Source organism: Citrus sinensis, chromosome 4 (assembly GCF_022201045.2).
Source record: "Citrus sinensis cultivar Valencia sweet orange chromosome 4, DVS_A1.0, whole genome shotgun sequence".
NCBI classification, from domain to species: domain Eukaryota; kingdom Viridiplantae; phylum Streptophyta; class Magnoliopsida; order Sapindales; family Rutaceae; genus Citrus; species Citrus sinensis.
This window is the reverse complement of record NC_068559.1, coordinates 27,516,447-27,535,765: the sequence shown is the minus strand read 5'-3', so window position 1 is coordinate 27,535,765 and position 19,319 is coordinate 27,516,447. Positions and strand designations below refer to the sequence as shown.

General features: G+C 37.0%; 5 protein-coding genes across 7 annotated transcripts; 4 read left to right on the top strand and 1 right to left on the bottom strand.

The window, feature by feature from the left end:
- Positions 1-432: 432 nt before the first annotated feature.
- LOC102616216 (homeobox-leucine zipper protein HAT5) lies at positions 433-2,650 on the top strand. 2 transcript variants are annotated; one of them, XM_006483186.3, is made up of 3 exons: positions 433-1,072; positions 1,603-1,958; positions 2,078-2,650. In XM_006483186.3, the coding sequence occupies exons 1-3, from the start codon at positions 928-930 to the stop codon at positions 2,447-2,449; spliced, it is 873 nt and encodes a 290-aa protein (XP_006483249.1). In that variant the 5' UTR covers positions 433-927; the 3' UTR covers positions 2,450-2,650. The 2 variants fall into 2 exon arrangements, with proteins under 2 accessions (XP_006483249.1, XP_006483248.1); XM_006483185.4 differs by having other exon boundaries at positions 436-1,072; positions 1,564-1,958.
- Positions 2,651-8,721: 6,071 nt separating this feature from the next.
- Positions 8,722-10,227, bottom strand: LOC102616695 (hypothetical protein). Its single transcript, XM_006483187.3, has 2 exons — positions 9,381-10,227; positions 8,722-9,219 (listed from the first exon to the last, which is right to left on the bottom strand). The coding sequence occupies exons 1-2, from the start codon at positions 9,932-9,934 to the stop codon at positions 8,805-8,807; spliced, it is 969 nt and encodes a 322-aa protein (XP_006483250.1). The 5' UTR covers positions 9,935-10,227; the 3' UTR covers positions 8,722-8,804.
- A 691-nt stretch (positions 10,228-10,918) lies between these two features.
- LOC102617300 (uncharacterized protein At1g27050) lies at positions 10,919-12,240 on the top strand. Its single transcript, XM_006483189.3, has 2 exons — positions 10,919-11,305; positions 11,739-12,240. The coding sequence occupies exons 1-2, from the start codon at positions 10,976-10,978 to the stop codon at positions 11,979-11,981; spliced, it is 573 nt and encodes a 190-aa protein (XP_006483252.1). The 5' UTR covers positions 10,919-10,975; the 3' UTR covers positions 11,982-12,240.
- Positions 12,241-14,161: 1,921 nt separating this feature from the next.
- Positions 14,162-17,230, top strand: LOC102616994 (ultraviolet-B receptor UVR8). The gene is made up of 8 exons (XM_006483188.4): positions 14,162-14,503; positions 14,599-14,757; positions 14,919-15,077; positions 15,503-15,670; positions 15,938-16,069; positions 16,181-16,267; positions 16,533-16,616; positions 16,695-17,230. Exons 1-8 carry the CDS (start codon positions 14,254-14,256, stop codon positions 16,886-16,888), a joined length of 1,233 nt encoding a protein of 410 aa, XP_006483251.1. The 5' UTR covers positions 14,162-14,253; the 3' UTR covers positions 16,889-17,230.
- Positions 17,231-17,252: 22 nt separating this feature from the next.
- On the top strand, positions 17,253-19,164 carry LOC102617585 (outer envelope pore protein 24A, chloroplastic). 2 transcript variants are annotated; one of them, XR_008054163.1, is made up of 4 exons: positions 17,253-17,632; positions 17,907-18,272; positions 18,376-18,485; positions 18,848-19,164. XR_008054163.1 is itself a non-coding variant. In XM_006483190.4 (3 exons), exons 1-3 carry the CDS (start codon positions 17,453-17,455, stop codon positions 18,926-18,928), a joined length of 627 nt encoding a protein of 208 aa, XP_006483253.1. In that variant the 5' UTR covers positions 17,267-17,452; the 3' UTR covers positions 18,929-19,164. The 2 variants fall into 2 exon arrangements, 1 of the variants encoding a protein (XP_006483253.1); XM_006483190.4 differs by lacking the exon at positions 18,376-18,485 and having other exon boundaries at positions 17,267-17,632.
- Positions 19,165-19,319: the final 155 nt, after the last annotated feature.

The following is a 19,319-nucleotide window of genomic DNA, read 5'->3' as shown; positions in this document are numbered from 1 at the left end:
CATACATTAGTTTTAAATATTTCCACATAAGATTGATGGTTAAAATAAATAAAACATGAATTTGTTTTCTAATATCATTTAATGATTGCACCTAAATATATTCTATTTTTTTTTCTAATTTGTGTTGTAAATAAAATAAGGAGGAAAACCCAATCATAAACTTTTTTATAATACAAAAAACATGTTCAGACCAAAACGTTTCTTTATATATTAACAGTTCATTCGAAGTTGGTGATTTATGTTTTTTTCAGAATTCATACCTAATTTTTCCACCATTACTACTCTTACATATTTATTGATTTAATTTATGATTTTTTTCCTTTTTTGGGGTTATATCATACAAATACAATATGGAAACAATAATAATAAATTAACTGGAAGGACATGATGGTAATTTCAGATTCTGCCTGTATAAGCGTATCACCATCCCAAGAATGAAAGCAACATCCGCTGCTTATAGAATTTAGGTCCCTTCACCGAAGCTTGTTCTAACCTCCGTGAAACATTCTGTGCTCTTCGTTTCTTCTAGTTTCTATAGAAGATTCTCTGTTTGGCTTCCCCAGCCCCAAGTTTTCAATTCTGAAGCTCTCCCCTCTCTCATTATTAGTACTTTTTTTTTTTGTTTGGGTAGATTAAACAAAAATTAGTACTTGGTTCTCTCTCTCTCTGTCTCCCTCAATGTATCTAAACTTCGAAGGGTGGCGTTTTCTTTGCTTGCTCTTAAGACTTGAGTTGTGAGTGATGGGTGTGAGCTTTTGTAACTCGCATCACCAGCTTTTACAATATGACAACAAGTCATTGATATTAGATTAGAGAGATCAAAATCCAACGCCAACACCAAAGTACAAGCACATGACCAATATTGCTGCTTCTGGTTTGTTCAAAATATAACCTTTTAAACCTCTCTGCCTCACTAAGAAAACATAAATGAAGCGAAAAGCTATGGCAGCATGTGGGAATAGTGTCTGTGGCAGCCAAAACGTCGGCACTTTACTTAGAAACGAAAAGCTACCCTTTTATTCTGAGCTTCTTGACTCGTTCTGGTTATCCAAATCTCCTACTTCGCTTCAGGGTAATTCCCTGCTTTTCTTCTTCCTCTGTTTGCACTCTCCTTATTATTTTTGGTAGATTTGTCATTGTTCATGTTAATGCATGCAAAATTTCCGTTTGGCGGGTTTGTGATTCTTTTATGATCTTGCTTATCTTCTCTTCCGAATGAATGAGCAAAATGTTTTTGGAGGAGATAAGCAATTAGTCATTTAGTTCACTAGAAAAACAAATGAAAAAAAAAAAAAAGTTGTTAGCTTTTGATTGATTCGATGTTTTGATAACAGAGTACCTCTGTTTTTATTGTATTCATTAAACGGAAAAAAAGGTTGAAACATTTATTCATAAAAATTCTTACTTTTAAAGTGTGCTTGCTCCTTGCATATGATATTTTTCTACTTTTGATTTTGTTTTTGGAAGAAAACTTGAGTTAGCATATTTATTTGGTCCGTCATGTCAAATTAGAACAAGAAGAAAATGATAATCTAATGTTTTATGTGTCTTTCTTTCATTTAGGTCCACAATCTAAGGCTAATTTTGAGAATGTTGGTGAAGGAGGCGCAGCAAGGGCACCGCCATTTCAATCACTTGACAATGAAGACAATGCTTATGTGGATTTCGATGGGTGGTTAGGTCAACCGGGAAAGAAAAGGCGGCTGACGGCGACTCAAGTTCAGTTTCTTGAGAGGAATTTTGAGGTTGAGAACAAGCTGGAACCGGAGAGAAAGGTCCAACTTGCAAAGGAGCTTGGGTTGCAGCCTCGCCAAGTTGCAATTTGGTTTCAAAACCGGCGTGCTCGGTCCAGGAACCAACGACTTGAAAAGGACTACGATTCTTTGAAAGCTGTTTATGATAAGCTCAAGGATGACTATGACAACCTCCTCAAGGAGAAGCAAGTTTTGCAAAATGAGGTAGTAATTAATCTTTACGCAACATCTCTCAGCTCTCCTCTTTCAATCACTGCTGCTAAAGCCATGATATCACTTATATAAAATAACGGTTCAATTGTGCTATTAAATTAATTAAACAGGTTCTTTCGCTGAAGGATAAGTTGCTTCTTAAAGAAAAAGGGAAGGAAATTTTGGAAACATTTGATGCCGTCAAGTTATTAGTGGCAGAACCTCAAAAACCAGTCACAAGCGCTGAGACTAAAACTTTGTTCTCCTCCGTCCCAGTGGTGACCTGTAAGCAGGAAGATGCAAATTCAGCCAAGAGTGACGTTTTCGACTCGGACAGCCCACACTACACAGATGGGAACCATTCATCTTTGATCGATCCTCCTGATTCTTCGCACTACTTATTAAAACTTGAAGATTCCTGCTGCTATGACGACCCACCAACCAATTCTAGGAATTTTGGATTCTCTTTGGAAGATCAGCTCTTCTGGTCCTGGCCTTACTAAGTAAATTGTGTATCTGCAGTTTTAGTGCATGGCCATTGGCTGGCCTCACCTGAAGCTATGTCACGTGGCACATGTGCTTCTATATCTTTTCTCAGCAGTGCAAAATTTGCTGATTCTCACTTGTTATTATGGTTACTATCAATGGTGCGGTATCAATAATGCATTTCTTGTGGTAATGGGATATTTATGCTTCATTGTTAATGCCATGGCTTCATGCGTGCATACATCTTTTATATATATATATATAAAGTTTAGGGTTTAGCAAATAGCAATCTACCTGATGACACCATTCTCGGATTCATGCAGTCAAAGAATCCTCCCCCCCCCCCCCCCCCCCCCCAAAAAAAAGAAAAAGAAAAAAATCCTTCGTGAAAATGAAATTGGAAACATTATAAACTTTAAATATAACTTTCCGAACGAGCTGAAGTTAAAATCATATTGAGAATGTGGAAAACAAGAAACAGCCAACCAGATTTAGCAGATTGTCATAATCCGTGTGCTTCGGACAACGTTAAGAAGCAAAATATTGGCTAAATTCAAGGGAAACTTTGTAAAAGCACTTGAATAATCTATTGTCAATCCATGAGGATATATTTATTATTATTATTTTTTGAATATATATATATATATATATATATATATATATATATATATATATATATATATATATATATATATATAACAGCGTAACCAATCGGTTTGAAATCCTAACAATGAAATATTTGGAAAAAAGAATTTAATGTTGCTGAAAGTCAAGATTATATTTATGGTATGGTTTTTTGATCTCCTATATAATTTCTTCAGTTGCCCTAAAGCGTTTTAGCAGTTACACGAGAACGACCTATTGTTGATGTTGACATTTTCTTGGTATTTGAATATTAAACAGAAGATCATTGTTTTAGTATTTCAAAACCCTTTTGCAAAGAAATGTCTTGTAGAGCTTAATTATGTAAGAGGGTTTGCTTAATGCTTGTTTAGCTAAACGGGGTTATAGCGAAGAAGTTGGCGGCAATAGTACAAGAGTACCACGGGACAAGCATACGGCCAATCTCCAAATTTTCAAGGTCAATAAAATCTGCTGCGTGTAGTTTGTTATGAATTCACTGTTTTGATTGCTTTCTTTCTTGAATGGGTCAAGTGTTGGGTTGTTTTACTATTCATGCACAAACGAAAATGCTGCTGCTTTTTGGCATTTGATGATTTACGTACGCAGTATCACAACACGAGCTTGCTGTTCCAACACGCCTACCTCAAATCAAATTCAGAGGCTGTATGTACACTTAATAGAGAGAGTGAGTTCGTGAAGTGGCTGTACACCCAACTAAAGGATTTTTCTTTTTCAAAAAGAAAAAAAAAAGAGATCAAGTAGTAGTGTACGCAACAAATTATTTATATATTCAACTCATAAAATAACATTGCAATCCATTGATGTTATGAAATTTATGATATCGATCAGCATAGACCGAAAGCAGGGGGCAAAGCTAATAAAATGTATTTGATTGTATACAATAAATGAATAAATCTATATTTTTAGCCTTTTAATATAACGATTTTTACAATTTTTCCTTTTTGGCCCATAATAAGTTTATCCATATAACCACATTTCTAATTTTGGCTCCCCTTGCTCAAAAGTCCATTCTAAGAGGGAGAAAACTACTTCAATCAATACAACTGTACTCTCACCCAAAATCTGATAGAACGAGCATCTACAATAAAATAAATTAGCCTAACTAATTGGATGGATGAAAACAAGGAAATATTTTTTTTTTTAAAAAAAAGAACGAACCAAATAAAAACTAAAACGAAAGTGAGAAACTCAAGTTTGTTGTGGATATGCTCCTCCAAAAATTATAGAATATATCAAAAATATTATATCAGTCATATAATAAATAAATAATAATGTAACATGTGTGTATTTATTTAAAAAAATAATAATACAAGTAGTAGTTATATTAATATTTTAAAATTTCGCTTGCTCCTAGTACATTTACAACGGCCACGATCACAAATTCACAATCGTTATCGTAAAACGGACAGCGGTTGGGGCCACGTGTTCGGTTGTGATGAAAAGGGGTCAAAATCCACCATCCACTTGTCCATATCAAGGCTATAACGCAAACCCAGCGGCGTCGATGGATAATGGGCAATGGACCCACACAAGTGGAGGTATGAGATGCAGCGTGGCACGGTGGCAGCAAACGCATGGTAGCGTCGGAAATAGAAAGCTTCGGTGTGAGGGTCCAAGACTGTAACATGCTTCGCTTTCAGTCATCGTCTCAGGGGGAGGTGCAGATAAGAATGAAACGGGAAACGGGGCCCGAAGACCAAGAGAAAGAGAAAGGCCGAAGGGGGATTGGGGCTTTTGTTGGCTCTGTTACAGTGCACACCTGTCCATTTCTGCTGTTACACGTGTACGGTTACTTTCGTGGGTCTCGCCCCCCACGTGCACATCACGTCTCCTTGTCAGCGCAAATTCATCAGATTACGAGTACGAGATGCGGTGTCTTCTTTTCAGTTCCCCTTCTTCTTTTTTATTTTAAATTTTTTTTTTTTAATTTTTGTTTTTGGCATTCAAATTTGATGAGGACAGAGTTACGCAGTCAATTGTTCCACTAAAACCAATCAACTGGATTTGAAATCCTATTGGACATGGTATTACCCTCCTCATGAAATTTTTTTTCCTCCACTCTACTCTTTGATTTGATTTTATTAATAAGCATCCGATTTTTTTTTTTTTTAGATAATGAAAAAAATCTAATTCGATTTCGATTTTTTTTTTTAGATATTGTACTTTTATTTTACTTTGTTAAGCACACAAACTATAAATATGTTTAGGGATTGACCATGGTTAATTGTACCTTAAAAGTGTTTGATTAATATTAATTATTTTAATTTAAAAATTAAGTTAATTTAATTTTATATTTATATCATAAAAATTTTATTAAAATTATTATTTAAAAATGACTATATCTGTATCTGAATACCAACCAACCTGATCTTAATAAAGCATTCAAAACTTTATGCGTGTGTTGTTATACTAGCCAGTGTTGGTCACATTTTAAAGTAATTACGAATTGAAAGTGACCCGTAATAAGTTAAAAAAGTCACGCAATCATAACTCTTAATGGACCGTTATCATGGACCACGGTAAAGTTACATGTGATGTAACAATTGGACAGACAAAAAATGAGAACCAAGGCCAAGGGTGCGAGTTGACCTGACTTTAAAGAAAAATGCAAAACAGCCAAAATGAAAAAAAAAGAAAGAAAGATGATAGAAACGGCAACACGTAACTCGACGGATGAAACGCACTTATCTTTACTTATAACATATTCTTTTCGCGATTCCGTAGGAATTTTACTGAACTCTCAAAATCATCAGATTGCAATGGATTTTTAAAGATCCCAAGAGCAAAGTATGGGCATATGAAACGTGAGATAAGAAAAATGGAAATGCAGCTTCATGAAAGACGTGGACAGCTCTGAGGCCTTGCGAAGAAGCTCCATTTTAGTCAATATCCGTCTGCCCTTTAACTAAAAAGCATATTCAAATCAAAATTAATTTCAACAAGCGAGTTAAGAAACAGATGGCAAGCACGAAATGATCGTGAACGGTTCAGTGTTGCTATCATTAGCGTGCATGATCTATACAAGGGGTGTTTTATGTATGTCACTATCGGTAAGATGTTGACTGATGAACGATAGAATCTATAATTAGTGTAGGCTGTTCTTTTGGTACAAGGATGTGAGTTTTTCATTTGGAGGAAATTTAACTCCGTTTCCACTCGAAACTAACGAGTAAGAGACGCTTCGCATGGTTCACTCGAATCATGGGAGAGAGGTAGACTGACTGGCCCCAAGATCAAAGGTGACCAATGTTCAACAACTGTAGCCTGGGCCGATAGAACAAAAATTGATTACCCACCAAAGATAAAACTAGCCCACCACAAGACTTAACGGCCCAAGTCTAGTTACTAGTTACTACTTTCATCGGATGATAATTTTGATGGGTAATTTTTAGGGACCTCCCCTGAGGTTTAGTGTATTAACAGTCGAATGGAAAGTATTCATGTAATTACAGGAACCTCCCCTGACGTTAATACAAAAATACGTATAACGATATTATGAAGGGTAAATACGTAAAAATAAAAGTGACACGTTCTCAAAGAATCCCAATACAAATTTTAAAATAAATTACAAAACAAACCCCAAGCCGCATCTCATTATCCGAATCTAAAAAATTCACGGCTCTCTCTCCGTTGCAGTAACCAAAATCAACTGTTGTTGCTGCCGCCTCTTGGCTCTGTCTCGGCCGGTAGTGGTACTACTACTTCGTCTCTGCTCTGGTTCCGCCATGGTAGATCGACTGCAGTTGATGCGTCTCTGTTGAGAAGGGCTTGGCGACCAGAGGCGGCGAGTGAATCGCCGAGTGGAGTGAAGACTAGGAGAAAGAAGACAAGGAGTAAGCCGAAGACTATGGCGGAGATGATGTCTAGAAGTTTCCATTGTTGAGCTTTGCGTTTTGATATGGGTAAATTCAGGTGACCCATGCTGCAGGTGAAGGATCCAATTAACTTAAATACTTAATTGCATTTTCGATAAACTACTCAAGCATCAAAGCCCAAAGGAGCCGGTTTATTGGTTTTGAGGAGATGATGATGAATTGATGATGGGACTTGGGTAGTGGAAATCTGGAATTGATTTGAGTGAGTATTGAGTGGATGAGTTCGGTGGAGTAAAGGCAAGCACGGTAACTAGTAAGAAGATAAACGGCAAGGGCATTTTTGAAATTTCAACGGTCAACTGACGGTTCACTTAACGGAATACTAACGTCAGGGGAGGTCCCTGTAATTACATGAATACTTTCTATCTAACTGTCAATACACTAAACTTCAGGGGAGGTCCCTGAAAAATACCCTAATTTTGATTGAAACTCACTTGAACCTTCATGGTAAAAAGTTCGTAATGCAATATTCCTTGAACTTAGTCTGTGAGCTCCCTTGCAACATTGCCCAAATGAAAGTTTCCCAAATCAGGTCGAACAGAGAGTCTTATCTAGCAGTGAAGGGAGAGCGTACTTCAGAGGTATGACCGGATAATGACAAGCCAGCAGGTTCTCCTTAAAGAATGAAGATTTCTCCAAAAGTACACCAGGCGGACTAAGGTTGCAGAATTCACGCCTTGGCATAAAATTTTAAATCCCAAATTAAAACTACAGATGGGATCTTGGAAAGCAAAGAAATTGACCACTCTTTGTCATTTGATACCTAATATATATTACACAGCACAAGTTTGTAACCAAGCTTGCACAATTACTCCATATACGGAGGAGAGATTATCCCAAAGGACTAAAGGTAAGGACTGCATGTGGCAACTACATTTCCAATTCTCATCCCCACCACAAAAACCTTGGCAAAAACAAGCGGGAATAGGCCCCATTTGTAGATAATACGCCACCACATTCCTGTAAATGATGGGAAGAGGGGCTCAATGCTCGACTACAAGAGAAACAAAGATACACTTCAAAATAATAGTTGGTGTCGTGCAGGAAGAAGGCTTGTATCTCTGGCAAAGTACAAGTGCCATCTAGGATCTTTAGCTTCTAAGTAAAAACTTGTGGTTTCCTGGAAAGTTTGTGCAGCTACATTCCAAATTCCACATAATATGATTTATGAATATCAACTCGACCAATTTTTCCCCTCTTCCAAGAAATTATACGATGCAATTGTTTTTTGTTAAGAAAAGATACGTGTCTTTAACTAGGACATACTGGCCATTTCTACTAGATTATGTATTAGTTCAAGAGCGTAGTAGGACCACCTTAGAGACATTACTCTGGTCAGAATCAAATTTATCATACTTAAAAAACAATCTGCTAATGTGATAAATGGTCATATAACCCATGGTACACAAGGTTTCTAAATAACAATCTGGTAATGTGACAGACAGTCATATAAACCATGGTACACAATGTTTCTAAATATGCGCCTTGTCCAGTACTCTTCTAACCACAAGAATAGGTTTAATCATTCACAATCATTATTTATGCACACGTCTATTTGTGGTGTGGAAAAAAGAAAAGTGTAAGCATCGACTTCTATTCATGATCTCATCGAACTACCACAAGAGGAAAAAAAAAAGGTTTATCTTCTCGAATCACTGTCTCATATTTTTTAATAATAACTCAACCTGAAGGATTTATAGATTATGTTCTCAATTATTAAAGAGAACCAATGTAGATAGAATCAAAGTAAGCAAGTAAGGCAGAGACGCTAACGGTGACTAAGGATAAAATTCAAACAAAATCAAAAAGTGTGATTATGGATGAAAAGATAACTTCAGTCATTGATTTAACATCAACTTGATGAGCCCAAAGACTTCCTGATACTTCGAAGAGTACTCCACATAAAAGTGGATATAATGAAAAGAATAGCACCTGTAACAATGGCATATTTGAGACCAAGGTTGACAAGCAAGTTCACCAGAAGCCCAGCAATCACAACACCAAAGAAATTTGCTGATAAAGCAGACCAAAATGGCATGTCAAGAATGGCAGCAATGAAGGCTCCTGTCCAAGCTCCTGTTCCAGGAAATGGCACAGCCACAAAAAGCATAAGGCCAAGCCATTGAAACTCCTCTACTGGGCCAGCTTTCTCTTTGGCCTTCTGAAATAGCATATCAAGGAACTGAGATGCGGACCGGTTTTTCCCAGCAAGGAATGAAGCAAACTTCTTGAGATAAAGTATAATGAATGGCACGGGAACCATGTTCCTACAGTTAAAACCCCAAAATTTTGATCACTAGCCTCAACAATTGTACATTAATAATCATACACACAACAGAATCCTCTAGCTCTGGCTCTACGAGTTCTTCAAACACAAGGAAATAAAATATGTAAGAAATCGGGATAAAGAGAATGAATGAAGACTAACCCAAGAACAGATAAGACAGTCAGCAACACAGGCTTGAGTTGCATCCAATAACCAACAGGAATTGCCCCACGAAGCTCAAGTACAGGGAGCGTAGCGAGTGCAAACACCACGGCCTCATCGGGCCAGCTAGATCTCCTCAAAGCAGTGGCGATTTTGAGGCCGATAGCGGAAGCTCTAATGGAGTCAACAGCAGCATTAGCATCGCCAGAAGTGGAGAACCAAACAAGGGACAAAGAAGCCCAAAATACAACCCACAAGAGAAATTTCAGCGGAGTTTCCTCAGTGACAGGGAGGATTCTTTCCTCTTCAGTTATGTTATCAGGAAACATATCCGAAGAAAAAGAAGCTCTTGTGGGAAAGCACGATGAAACAAGAGGACCCAAATGGCGTCGGCTTTGGAACGTGGAGAAAGGTTTTGACTTCGAGAAAACGAAGAGAGATTGTATCTGATTGTTAGTGGCGATGAGAGGATTATCGACATTATTTTGTGAGATTTTGAAGTGCGGTTTCGAGTTAAAGAACGGAAAGGTTAGCGATGAAACAGAGGCAGCCATTGAACTTTATTTTCAGCTCTCCATCAAAATTGAAAACACAAAATGCGATTTATCTGAAAATTGGTTTGGGTTTTTGAGAGAGAAGAGTGTAAGAGATTGTTCTATACTTTTGTTATCCTCTGCGCACATGGATTTTAATATTAAATTAGTGTGTGAGAGATTAATTAATACGAAGAGGATAAATTTGGAAGGACAAGTGGAAGGAAGGATAGAGCCTAATCCGGCACATGCATACAAAACAAAGCCGGAGGATTTATCAATGTCGTCGGATTTAAGGGGTAAGTTTGGTGATTGGGAAGCGACAATTAGGGAATGTGTTTATGGATCGATTCATTTTTACCTGGTTTTATATATTATTAACGGAATTTAGCACAACGGTTTGCTGATATTTTCTAAAAAGGTTAAAAAGAGGTATATAATAAAATAATAAATAATGTTTCTAGCACTATCAGGATGAAATTAATTAATTAATTAAGTTTTTTTAAAAGAGTAGATGAAATATTAGAGGGTAAAGAATTTATAAGAAAATGTACAGCACGAGCGGAACGCAACTGAGTTAAGCCCACTTAAACTCTTGCGCATTACGATGTGGTACATGTTTAATATGAGTTATTTAATAGTTGTATTTATTTAATTTTATAAATTTTTATTATAATTTTTTTATTTGATTATTTTTTAGTAAATTTTTTAAAATTTAAATAAATTATTTTACCTCTATTAATAAAAAATTTAAATTTTAAATTTTTAAGAATAAAAATTAAAATTTTTTTAATGTTAAAAATCTAAAATATCATCTATTTATTTTATAATATTATTTTATTATTTTTATAATGTAACTAAAAAATTTATCTATAAAAATAATTTTATAATAAAATTTTTTATTAATAATTAAATAATAATTTTTTTTTTAGTAAAAACTCTACTGACAAAAATGGAGCAGTAGAAAAGATCCACTCGAATATCTACACGGTGTACACCACGCACTCATCGAGTAAAGAACCAGTGGTAGTAAACTATCATCGTTATTCAAGTTTTTCTAACATGAGTCGCAAGCGAGACAAGCCCTACCCCTCCCGCCACGACGCTAATTCAGCCCCAAAACGACGTCGTCCTCTCTCTCGTCCCGCCGCCGACGATGATAAGCCATACGTCAAGCCGTTGCCGCCTCCAGCCGTGGTGGTGATGGGTCTGCGGCCGAACTGCTCGGTGCTTGATTTAAAGTCGAGGTTTGAGATCTACGGCGCCATCTCCCGCATCCGCATCGATCGCAATCGTCTCGGATACATTACCTACCGGACAAAAGATTCTGCTGAAGCTGCCATTGCTGCTGCCCTTGATGCCTCCTTCGGCATCACAGTTGATTCACAAAAGGTATAAATAAATTCATGTTGTTTGGTAAAATTGATTATTATTATTATTATTATTTTTTGGTTGGAGTCAAATTTTGATGCTTTTCATTTTTACGTTTGGTTATAGTGACTGAATTGGACTCAATTCAAGTTGATTTTCTGGTTCAATTGATTGCAGGAATTTCTAATTTTTTTTTTCCATGAGTTATCTTAGTTTCAAATTAGCAAAATAAATAAAGAAAGCTTTTCAATTCAACCCTTTGCCTTTTCATACATGGCTTGAAGCGTGACCTTTGCTTACGAATTTGACCTCGGCTCTTCCAAGTGCTGATATCTTCTTAATTCAGTATTCTAAAGCTCTTGCGAGCGCTTAGACCATTCGAGTTCTTCTTCTCTTTGGTACCGTTTGGTTTTAAAATTACAATCAGATACCGACATTGGTGTTCTTGTTGCAGGTCCAGGTTTTATGGGCAACAGATCCTCTAGCCCAATGGAAGGAAGCAGTGAAGAGTGGTGCCAATAAGGACATTGGTTCATCTTCTAAGCTTTTGCGTGCTGAGGTGCCTCTCAGCAGACATGGAAGAGGCATTAAGCTTGCGTCAGCTATTGTTAACCCCAAAACTAGCGGTGACGGTTCTTCAGCTTTAGAGGTGCCTTTCAGAGGCAGAGAGATCGTCGCTTATGATGACATCCTGTAACTTCAGAACTGATATTTGTGAGGACTTATCCTCCTTTGTAATATTAGATTTGAGTTTAGTTTTAGTTAGAGTAGGTGGGTATGAAGTATGTGTAGCTAAATGTTGGAAGGGCGGTAGAGTTGGTGAAAATTGTTTGTTGCGGCTTTGGTTTCTGGTTTTTTCATTTAAACTGGTGGCCAAAGCTGTCTAGCTTAGATTTGATTTCTGGTTCTTTGTTGTGTAATTGTTCTATTTAATGAGAATTCAAGTGTTTCCTTGATATGAATGTATACTTGTGTAGCTTAAGTCAGAATTGTACAGTTGGGACTCGGAATGAATCTCTGTCCTGAATCCTCATTGCTTATTGTAATAGTTTGAATTAACGTTGAGAGGCTAAGTATGAAGTTGGAAGTCTGGTACTGTTCTGAATGTAAAATTTCTTTAGATACTGTAGATGCAGTTTACACTTTGCTCTATTGGCATTTCTTAAGCGGTTAAAAGTAAGTGATTAGATTTTGCAGTTCCAAGTGTATTAATTAATTCAAAAGTCTTGACGTCTTGGTTTCAATATTAACTGAATAAGCTAATCATTGCTGCTTCCTGAGAATTTGAGGGCGGAACATTATTATTTTAGGGTTCGTTGTTTGTTTGTTTGGCATATTTATTTATTTATTTTTGGGTCACAGAAGACAGAACCTCTAGAGGGATAACTACTTACAAAAATGATTGAAATGCCATTCTATATCCATGTCTGATATTGCACATTCTTATGGCCGCATTGCTCCTGGTAAGCTGCGTTCTGACCTTTTTTTGTCGGGTAACTCCACTATTTTTTTGAGTTTCTGAAGGCTAAATATTTTTTGGGTCCTAAATGATGCTGAATAATGCTATCATATTTATTCCTAGTCCATTTTATATTAAAGGAAATCTTGAAAAAGTCTCAAACAGCTGCTAGAATATGTATATTATCGAGTCATGCTATATGTAAAGTTGCATCAATTCATGAGTTGCAGTATTAGACCCAATAGCTTAAGTGTTGTTCGATTAAATTTATATCGAGTCATTGGGTGAAGTTTAAATATAAGTTACACATAATGTAACTTAGCCATATCCCTATCAAGATACAAACTTTTGGAGAAAGCATTTATTACAGTAATACTTTGGCAATTATTCTAAAAGAACTTCACAAGACGTTCTACCTGTTTTAGATATATAATTAAGGTCTCAGTCTAGTGTTGCGACTGCACATATGGTGGGTATTTATTAGTAGAGCTGTGAGTCCCATACACCAATGATAAATCGTCACACACACACAATCGCGCGCTAGAAGGTGTATGAATACATGCACCTGATCGAAATCTATATATAACTAAATTAAAATAGACTATAAGTTCTCAATTATCAATCAGCACGCCTTGCTGCACTAGTTTAGTTTTCTTGAACAACCTGTGCGTATAAAGCAAAGCAGAGCCAAGCCGAGTATCATTACATAGACAATGGAACTATGGAAGCATAATTATATGTTTGTAACATCTGTCTTAAGCTAATTGATGATGAGTAATTAGTAAAAGTAATGGTGTTAGCGCAACTTTTGAATAAGTAAGCTCAAGCTTTCTACTTGAGCTCCCTCCTGTTGATTGTAAAGAGACCAACAATGGATTTCGTTACCAATAGAAAAAGCCATTAAGTCGGACAATGCTATCTTTGCCGTCGCCTCAAGAATTGCTTGTGGATAAACTAGCTAGCAACGAATTACATGATTCATGCAAAGAAATTAATATTCTATGTGAGAATTACATATATTGCCCGACTGACAACTTCATATAAATGAATACCCCCGGGGGGGGGGGGGGGGGGGGGGAATTTGATACGGAAATTTACAATGAGTAAGCATCATAGACGTTTCATTACTATTATATTTGAGTAAGAATTTTGAGCCTGTTCATTTGTTATAATCGATTACAGTTGAAAACATATGATACAATGAACCATCTAAATTAATAATATGAGGCGAAAGGATGAGTCTGTTAATTTTAAAACTATTTCTATTATTAGGAGTAATATTAATAATAATAAAGGACGGAACCGTTTTTCTGGGTCTGGGTTCGGTCTCGGGCCCGTAATTATTCAGCTAAAACTGTTAGTAACAAATAGTTCGACTCCACAGTCCTTGGGCCTAAAATCGTAGCAGAAGTCGAAAGCTACTTGAGCAGAGTGATTCATGTACTCTGGAGTCTGGAGAGAGGAGCGTAGAAACTAGAAAATACCATAGAGAGTGGCGCCAGCGCCACTTATGGAAGAAACTGAAAAAGGCAAATCAGCACTAATAAATAATGCGAAGCCAAAAATAGAAGAAGAAGAAGAGCAACAATTAGTGAAAGTGTGGAGCTGGGGAGCAGGCACGGACGGGCAGCTGGGCACGGGCAGGCTACATGACGAGCTCTCTCCTCAACTCCTTAATCTCAGTTCCCTCTCCTCAGTCTCTATGCTCGCCTGCGGGGGGGCTCACGTTTTAGCCCTGACCTCCCCTTCCTCTGTTAGTGGTATCTAAATTACTCTACTGGTTTTATGTTCTATGATCATGATTTGATTTCGGTAAATTGCTGCCCGACAGCATATTAACTGATCAGTTTAACAGGCGGGAAAGTGTTTTCATGGGGGAGAGGCAATTCTGGTCAGTTAGGCCACGGAGAGATGGTCGATGCCTTGTATCCAAAGCCTGTAACTTTCTTTGACGTGCACGGCTATACCATCACTCACATTTCTGCTGGATGGAATCACTCTGGTTTTGTTTCAGGTTACTGTTTTCTTTTCTTTTCGCTCTCGTTGCACAATCTGCTTCCTTTTATTGGGGTATTATATGCTCTTTATTTTCCTCGTTAATGATTAATCTTTCTTGTGTGTATTCTGTATTGGTTTATTTATTTTTCCTTCTTGTGGGGTTGGCCTTCTTTCCAGATTCAGGATGTCTTTTTACTTGTGGGGATGGCACATTTGGCCAGCTTGGGCATGGTGATTACAGGTCACATAGCTCTCCTGTTAAAGTCTCATCCTTTGTTAATAAGAATGTTCATCAGATAGCATGTGGCATGCGCCATTCACTTGTTTTGCTGAAAGGTAAATGCATTTGTATAATCTGCTTTGTTACTGGTTGTCAATATTATCCCCACTATACTTGAAGAAGATGTTTGAACGGGGTGCTTTTGTATCCTTTATATGCCTTATGTGATATCATTCTTTCTCAAACTAGAAAAACACGGTTCATACATTACCAAAAAATAGAGAATAAAGAATAAAAAAGAGAAATTTCTTGCTCATATTTGAAAGTTGATAATTTGAAGGCATAAGGGACATTCTACCTTTGTTTTTCATTTTGAACTAAAATTGCTTAAACGTAAGTGGTGATCGTAAATGGCTTAGGATTTTATTTTTCGCTACTGGATGCTTACTGGTGTGCAAAAGAACAGAATGTTATTGTCAAAACTTGGACCTTATGATTTCCTCCATCTCAAGCTCTAATAAGTATGATAAGCCTGATGCAGATTGTTTGGGAAATCAAGTTTATGGATTTGGATCTGGAAAGCGAGGTCAATTGGGTGTCTCAAAGGATCGGATTAGATCAGTTAGTCTTCCTCAAGTTACGATTGGACTTGACGGCATTGAAATTGTTGGCATTAGTGCCAATGGAGATCGTAGTGCAGCATTATCTGGTGAGTCCACTCAAATATTCTCTTTCTTTTCCCCCTGGTACAAAAGTGGGAATCGCTTTTTGGATCATGAGTTTGAGTGAAGCAGATCATCACATTGGCACATAAATTTTACAGGGGAATTGGTCCAAGTTTATAGATGAAGGGACATATGGTGAAGGTCATAAAAAGAGTTGTTCCAACACAATTTAACGTCAATTAACATGAATTGTATGACTGAAACGGAGTAATATACTTCCCTCTTTTGTTGTATTGTTTCTGTTTCATCAGCTGAAGGACATCTATACACTTGGGGAAGAGGGTTCAATAGCACTTCTGATGTAAACTGTCCCCAGTCTTTACCTTCATCGTTATCATTCTCCCAAGCTGCTCTTGGATGGAATCATGCATTAGTATTAACTGGTATATTTGTGTGCTTCCTTCTTATCATATTTCATATCTAGTCCTCTTCCAGTTTGGAAGTGGTTCATGACTATCACACTATTTCATAGCAGTCTTTGTTATCTATCACAGGAGATGGGGAAGTTTTAATGCTTGGTGGCTCCCACCATGGCATGCTAAGTGATCCTGAGAGAGTGAGCTCAACAAGGCCTTTATCTGGTAATGCATCTAGATGTAAAAAGCTGTCGTGAAACTCAATCATTTGAAATTCTTTAAAAGGAAAACTGATGATAAACTTTCATATGCATTCTCTTTTCTAGTTTATATTGTGGGTGAGCAACTTCAGTTTTAAGTTAGAATTACTAAATTTAAATGACCAAACTGCCAAAAATGATCCATGGAATTTTATATTGGAACTGCATCTTGATCATGGTAAATCTAATAATATGTCTATTTCTTTGTAATCCAACAAATTCAAATGAAGTTGCTTTGGAGAAAGTGTCAAATCTGGATGGTGTAAAAGTTATTCAGATTGCTGCTGGAGCTGAGCACTCTGCTGTAGTAACAGGTAAATTTCATTGGGTTGGGTTATTCATAATTTCCTAGACACCTTTCTTCCCTCCTTTTTTTATTAATGTGATTGCAGAAAATAGAGCAATAATGACATGGGGTTGGGGCGAACATGGTCAGCTTGGCTTGGGAAATACTTGTGATCAAATTCACCCAAAAGTAGTGAATCTTGGTGATGAATTTCGAAACAGAGACACGCAGTTGGAAGTTTTCTGTGGGAGTGGGTTCACATATGCCATAAGCAGACACTGCCTTCCTTCCCAGACTTAATGATAGTGTGGATGTTCATCCCTTCATAATTCTTTATGTACTTTGTTATTCCAATATCCCAAACATCTACCGTGGCTCATAATGGAAAGAAATTTTTCAACAACTTGACATCAAAAAGAGATGAAGAAGTTACAAATTAGAAAGCATGGGAAGCACAGAAGATCACTCGCAATCCAAAAAGAACAAGTTGAGCGGCACGTTAGTGCCAAAGCTTCTTCAGTTAAAGTTGTAATTTGTAAAGGAATTGTTTTGATGTTAATTCTGTAGTGTGGGCTGTGTTGCATTATATACAGTTTTCGTACAATAAAAGAACGAAGAAAAATGATTTAAGAATTTTACAAATTGTTTCTCTACATGTTTTAAGTCTTTAAGACAAGAGCATGTTCGGCGCCATGAAAAGGGCTCGGTACTCAGTAGCTTACTAGCTACTAGCTGATGGTGCCCTTTCATTAGATGACGTGGCAGCAGTCAGTTGCCACAAATATCCGACGAAAAGTAAACCCCCTCTGTCTTCTCTTTGTTGCTTCTGAAAACAAACTCGTCTCTTTCCGACTCTGAGAAAAGATGAACGCGGCAATATCTATGAGAAGTAGAAAAGGTTTGACCGGAACGGTCGCCGCTGACGCCGGAGAACTAAAGCTCCGAGCTTATGTTATCGCCGGGCCCGCTTTAAACGCCAGTGACCTTTCTTTCTCCGTCGAGAAGCCTGGCTCTTTTTTAGTTGATTTTGACGTTCCTCAAAAGGTAGTACAGTCCATTTTTTGGAAAAAAGAATTGAAATCTTTATACATATCAAATTTTTAGTGCTACTGAAGATAGTGGGATGAAGTTATTATGCAATTCACTTCAGTTTGCATAGTTTAGTTGCTGTAGGAAATATCAGAACTTGAAGCTATTGTCTCTCAAAAATTTCATTTTGAAACATTATTTGTAGCTTATTGAAGTAATTTTATCAAATATGAGTAATGGGGTCAATAGGGTTCACTATAATTGCAAAGTTTATGTGGTATGCTTGCAGAATGTTCGATTCCAGTTCATGAACACAGCAAGGATACTAGAGAAGCAGCTGTACATGACTTACACTCACATGACGGGTGAAAACAGGACAATCTTGGATGGGACACTTTTACTTGATCCAACTAACAAAATATCTGCAAATTATGTGCTTGATTCCAGAAACTTGAAGTTGAGGTATAGCTATGTGCACAGAGGGATGGCCACATTTGAGCCCTGCTATGATTTTGGAAAGAACTCGTGGGAATTGGCTGTTTCAAAGACTGTTTTTGATGGTGATGTTATAAGAGCTTCTTATGATAAGTCAAGGAAGGTTTTGGACCTTGGGTGGTTGTGGAAACCGTCATTCAACAGAGATGGAAAATGCAAGGTATGCAACAACCTCATATGATTTACAGTTCATAGCAGGTACTTTTCTCTTTGATGGCATTGCGGAAAAAATCTTGAGACTTTCTGTAATTTGGGATCAACAGGAGTTGTTTTCTCAATTTATCAGCATTCATCTAGGAGAAGCTACTTCATAGCCTGGGCCTCAGCTTTATATAGCTCATATCATTTGGAATGACTTAGGAAAGGCTTTAAGGTATCTAGAGAAACAGGATATTTGTATGTTTGATTTTGATCTATTCTGCCTCCTCATAGGTAATTCAATTACCTGCATGCCAGCCTTAGTGTAGTCATACACTGCATTGCAGTGTGGGGTAATTAACCTGGATGTGTACCATACCCAAATGCAGTGTACATTATAATGTCTATATTCTGGCTAATCTAGATTAGTGCCAAGTTCAATACAAGTAGATCCCTTTACTTTTATCGGTGAAGTTAACATTTCTTCCACTTTCACATTGAAGCTAAATTGACCTAGCTAGTGTTGTTCAATGAAGCTGCTCTAGTGCTGTGCGATTAATGTGAGCTCGCTCATTTTTTGTGGATCTTCTCTTGCAGGTTTCGGCTTCTTTTAGACTGGGAGAAGGATTATACATGCCAACACTAACCGCTGAGAGTTCGTGGGACTTTGAGATGTAATCTTGCCATCTTGTTGGCAGTTTTACAAGGACCAAGCCAACCCAAATTTTATACCTCAGAGAAGTGTAGTTCTCTTTGGCCATTGCATGCACCAGAAACAAGCTCTAGCAAATCATTGGTAGCCGCTGCAATTAGTCTCTGTTAATATTGATTTCTTAATGAAATACTGAACTTGCAGTCTCATGTTTATGTATGTGACTGCAGTATTTAATATTATCTTTCATTTACCAGTTTTATTGTTTGTTTGGAAAACAAGGCAAGCATTGATGGCATTTTCTCGAACATAATTTTTTTTTTTTAAAAAAAAAATTATTGTAGTGTAAGAGTTAGTGTTAATAATAAACCCGGCAGCTAGGAAAGCGAATGAGAATAAATCTAATCTTTGTTTTTA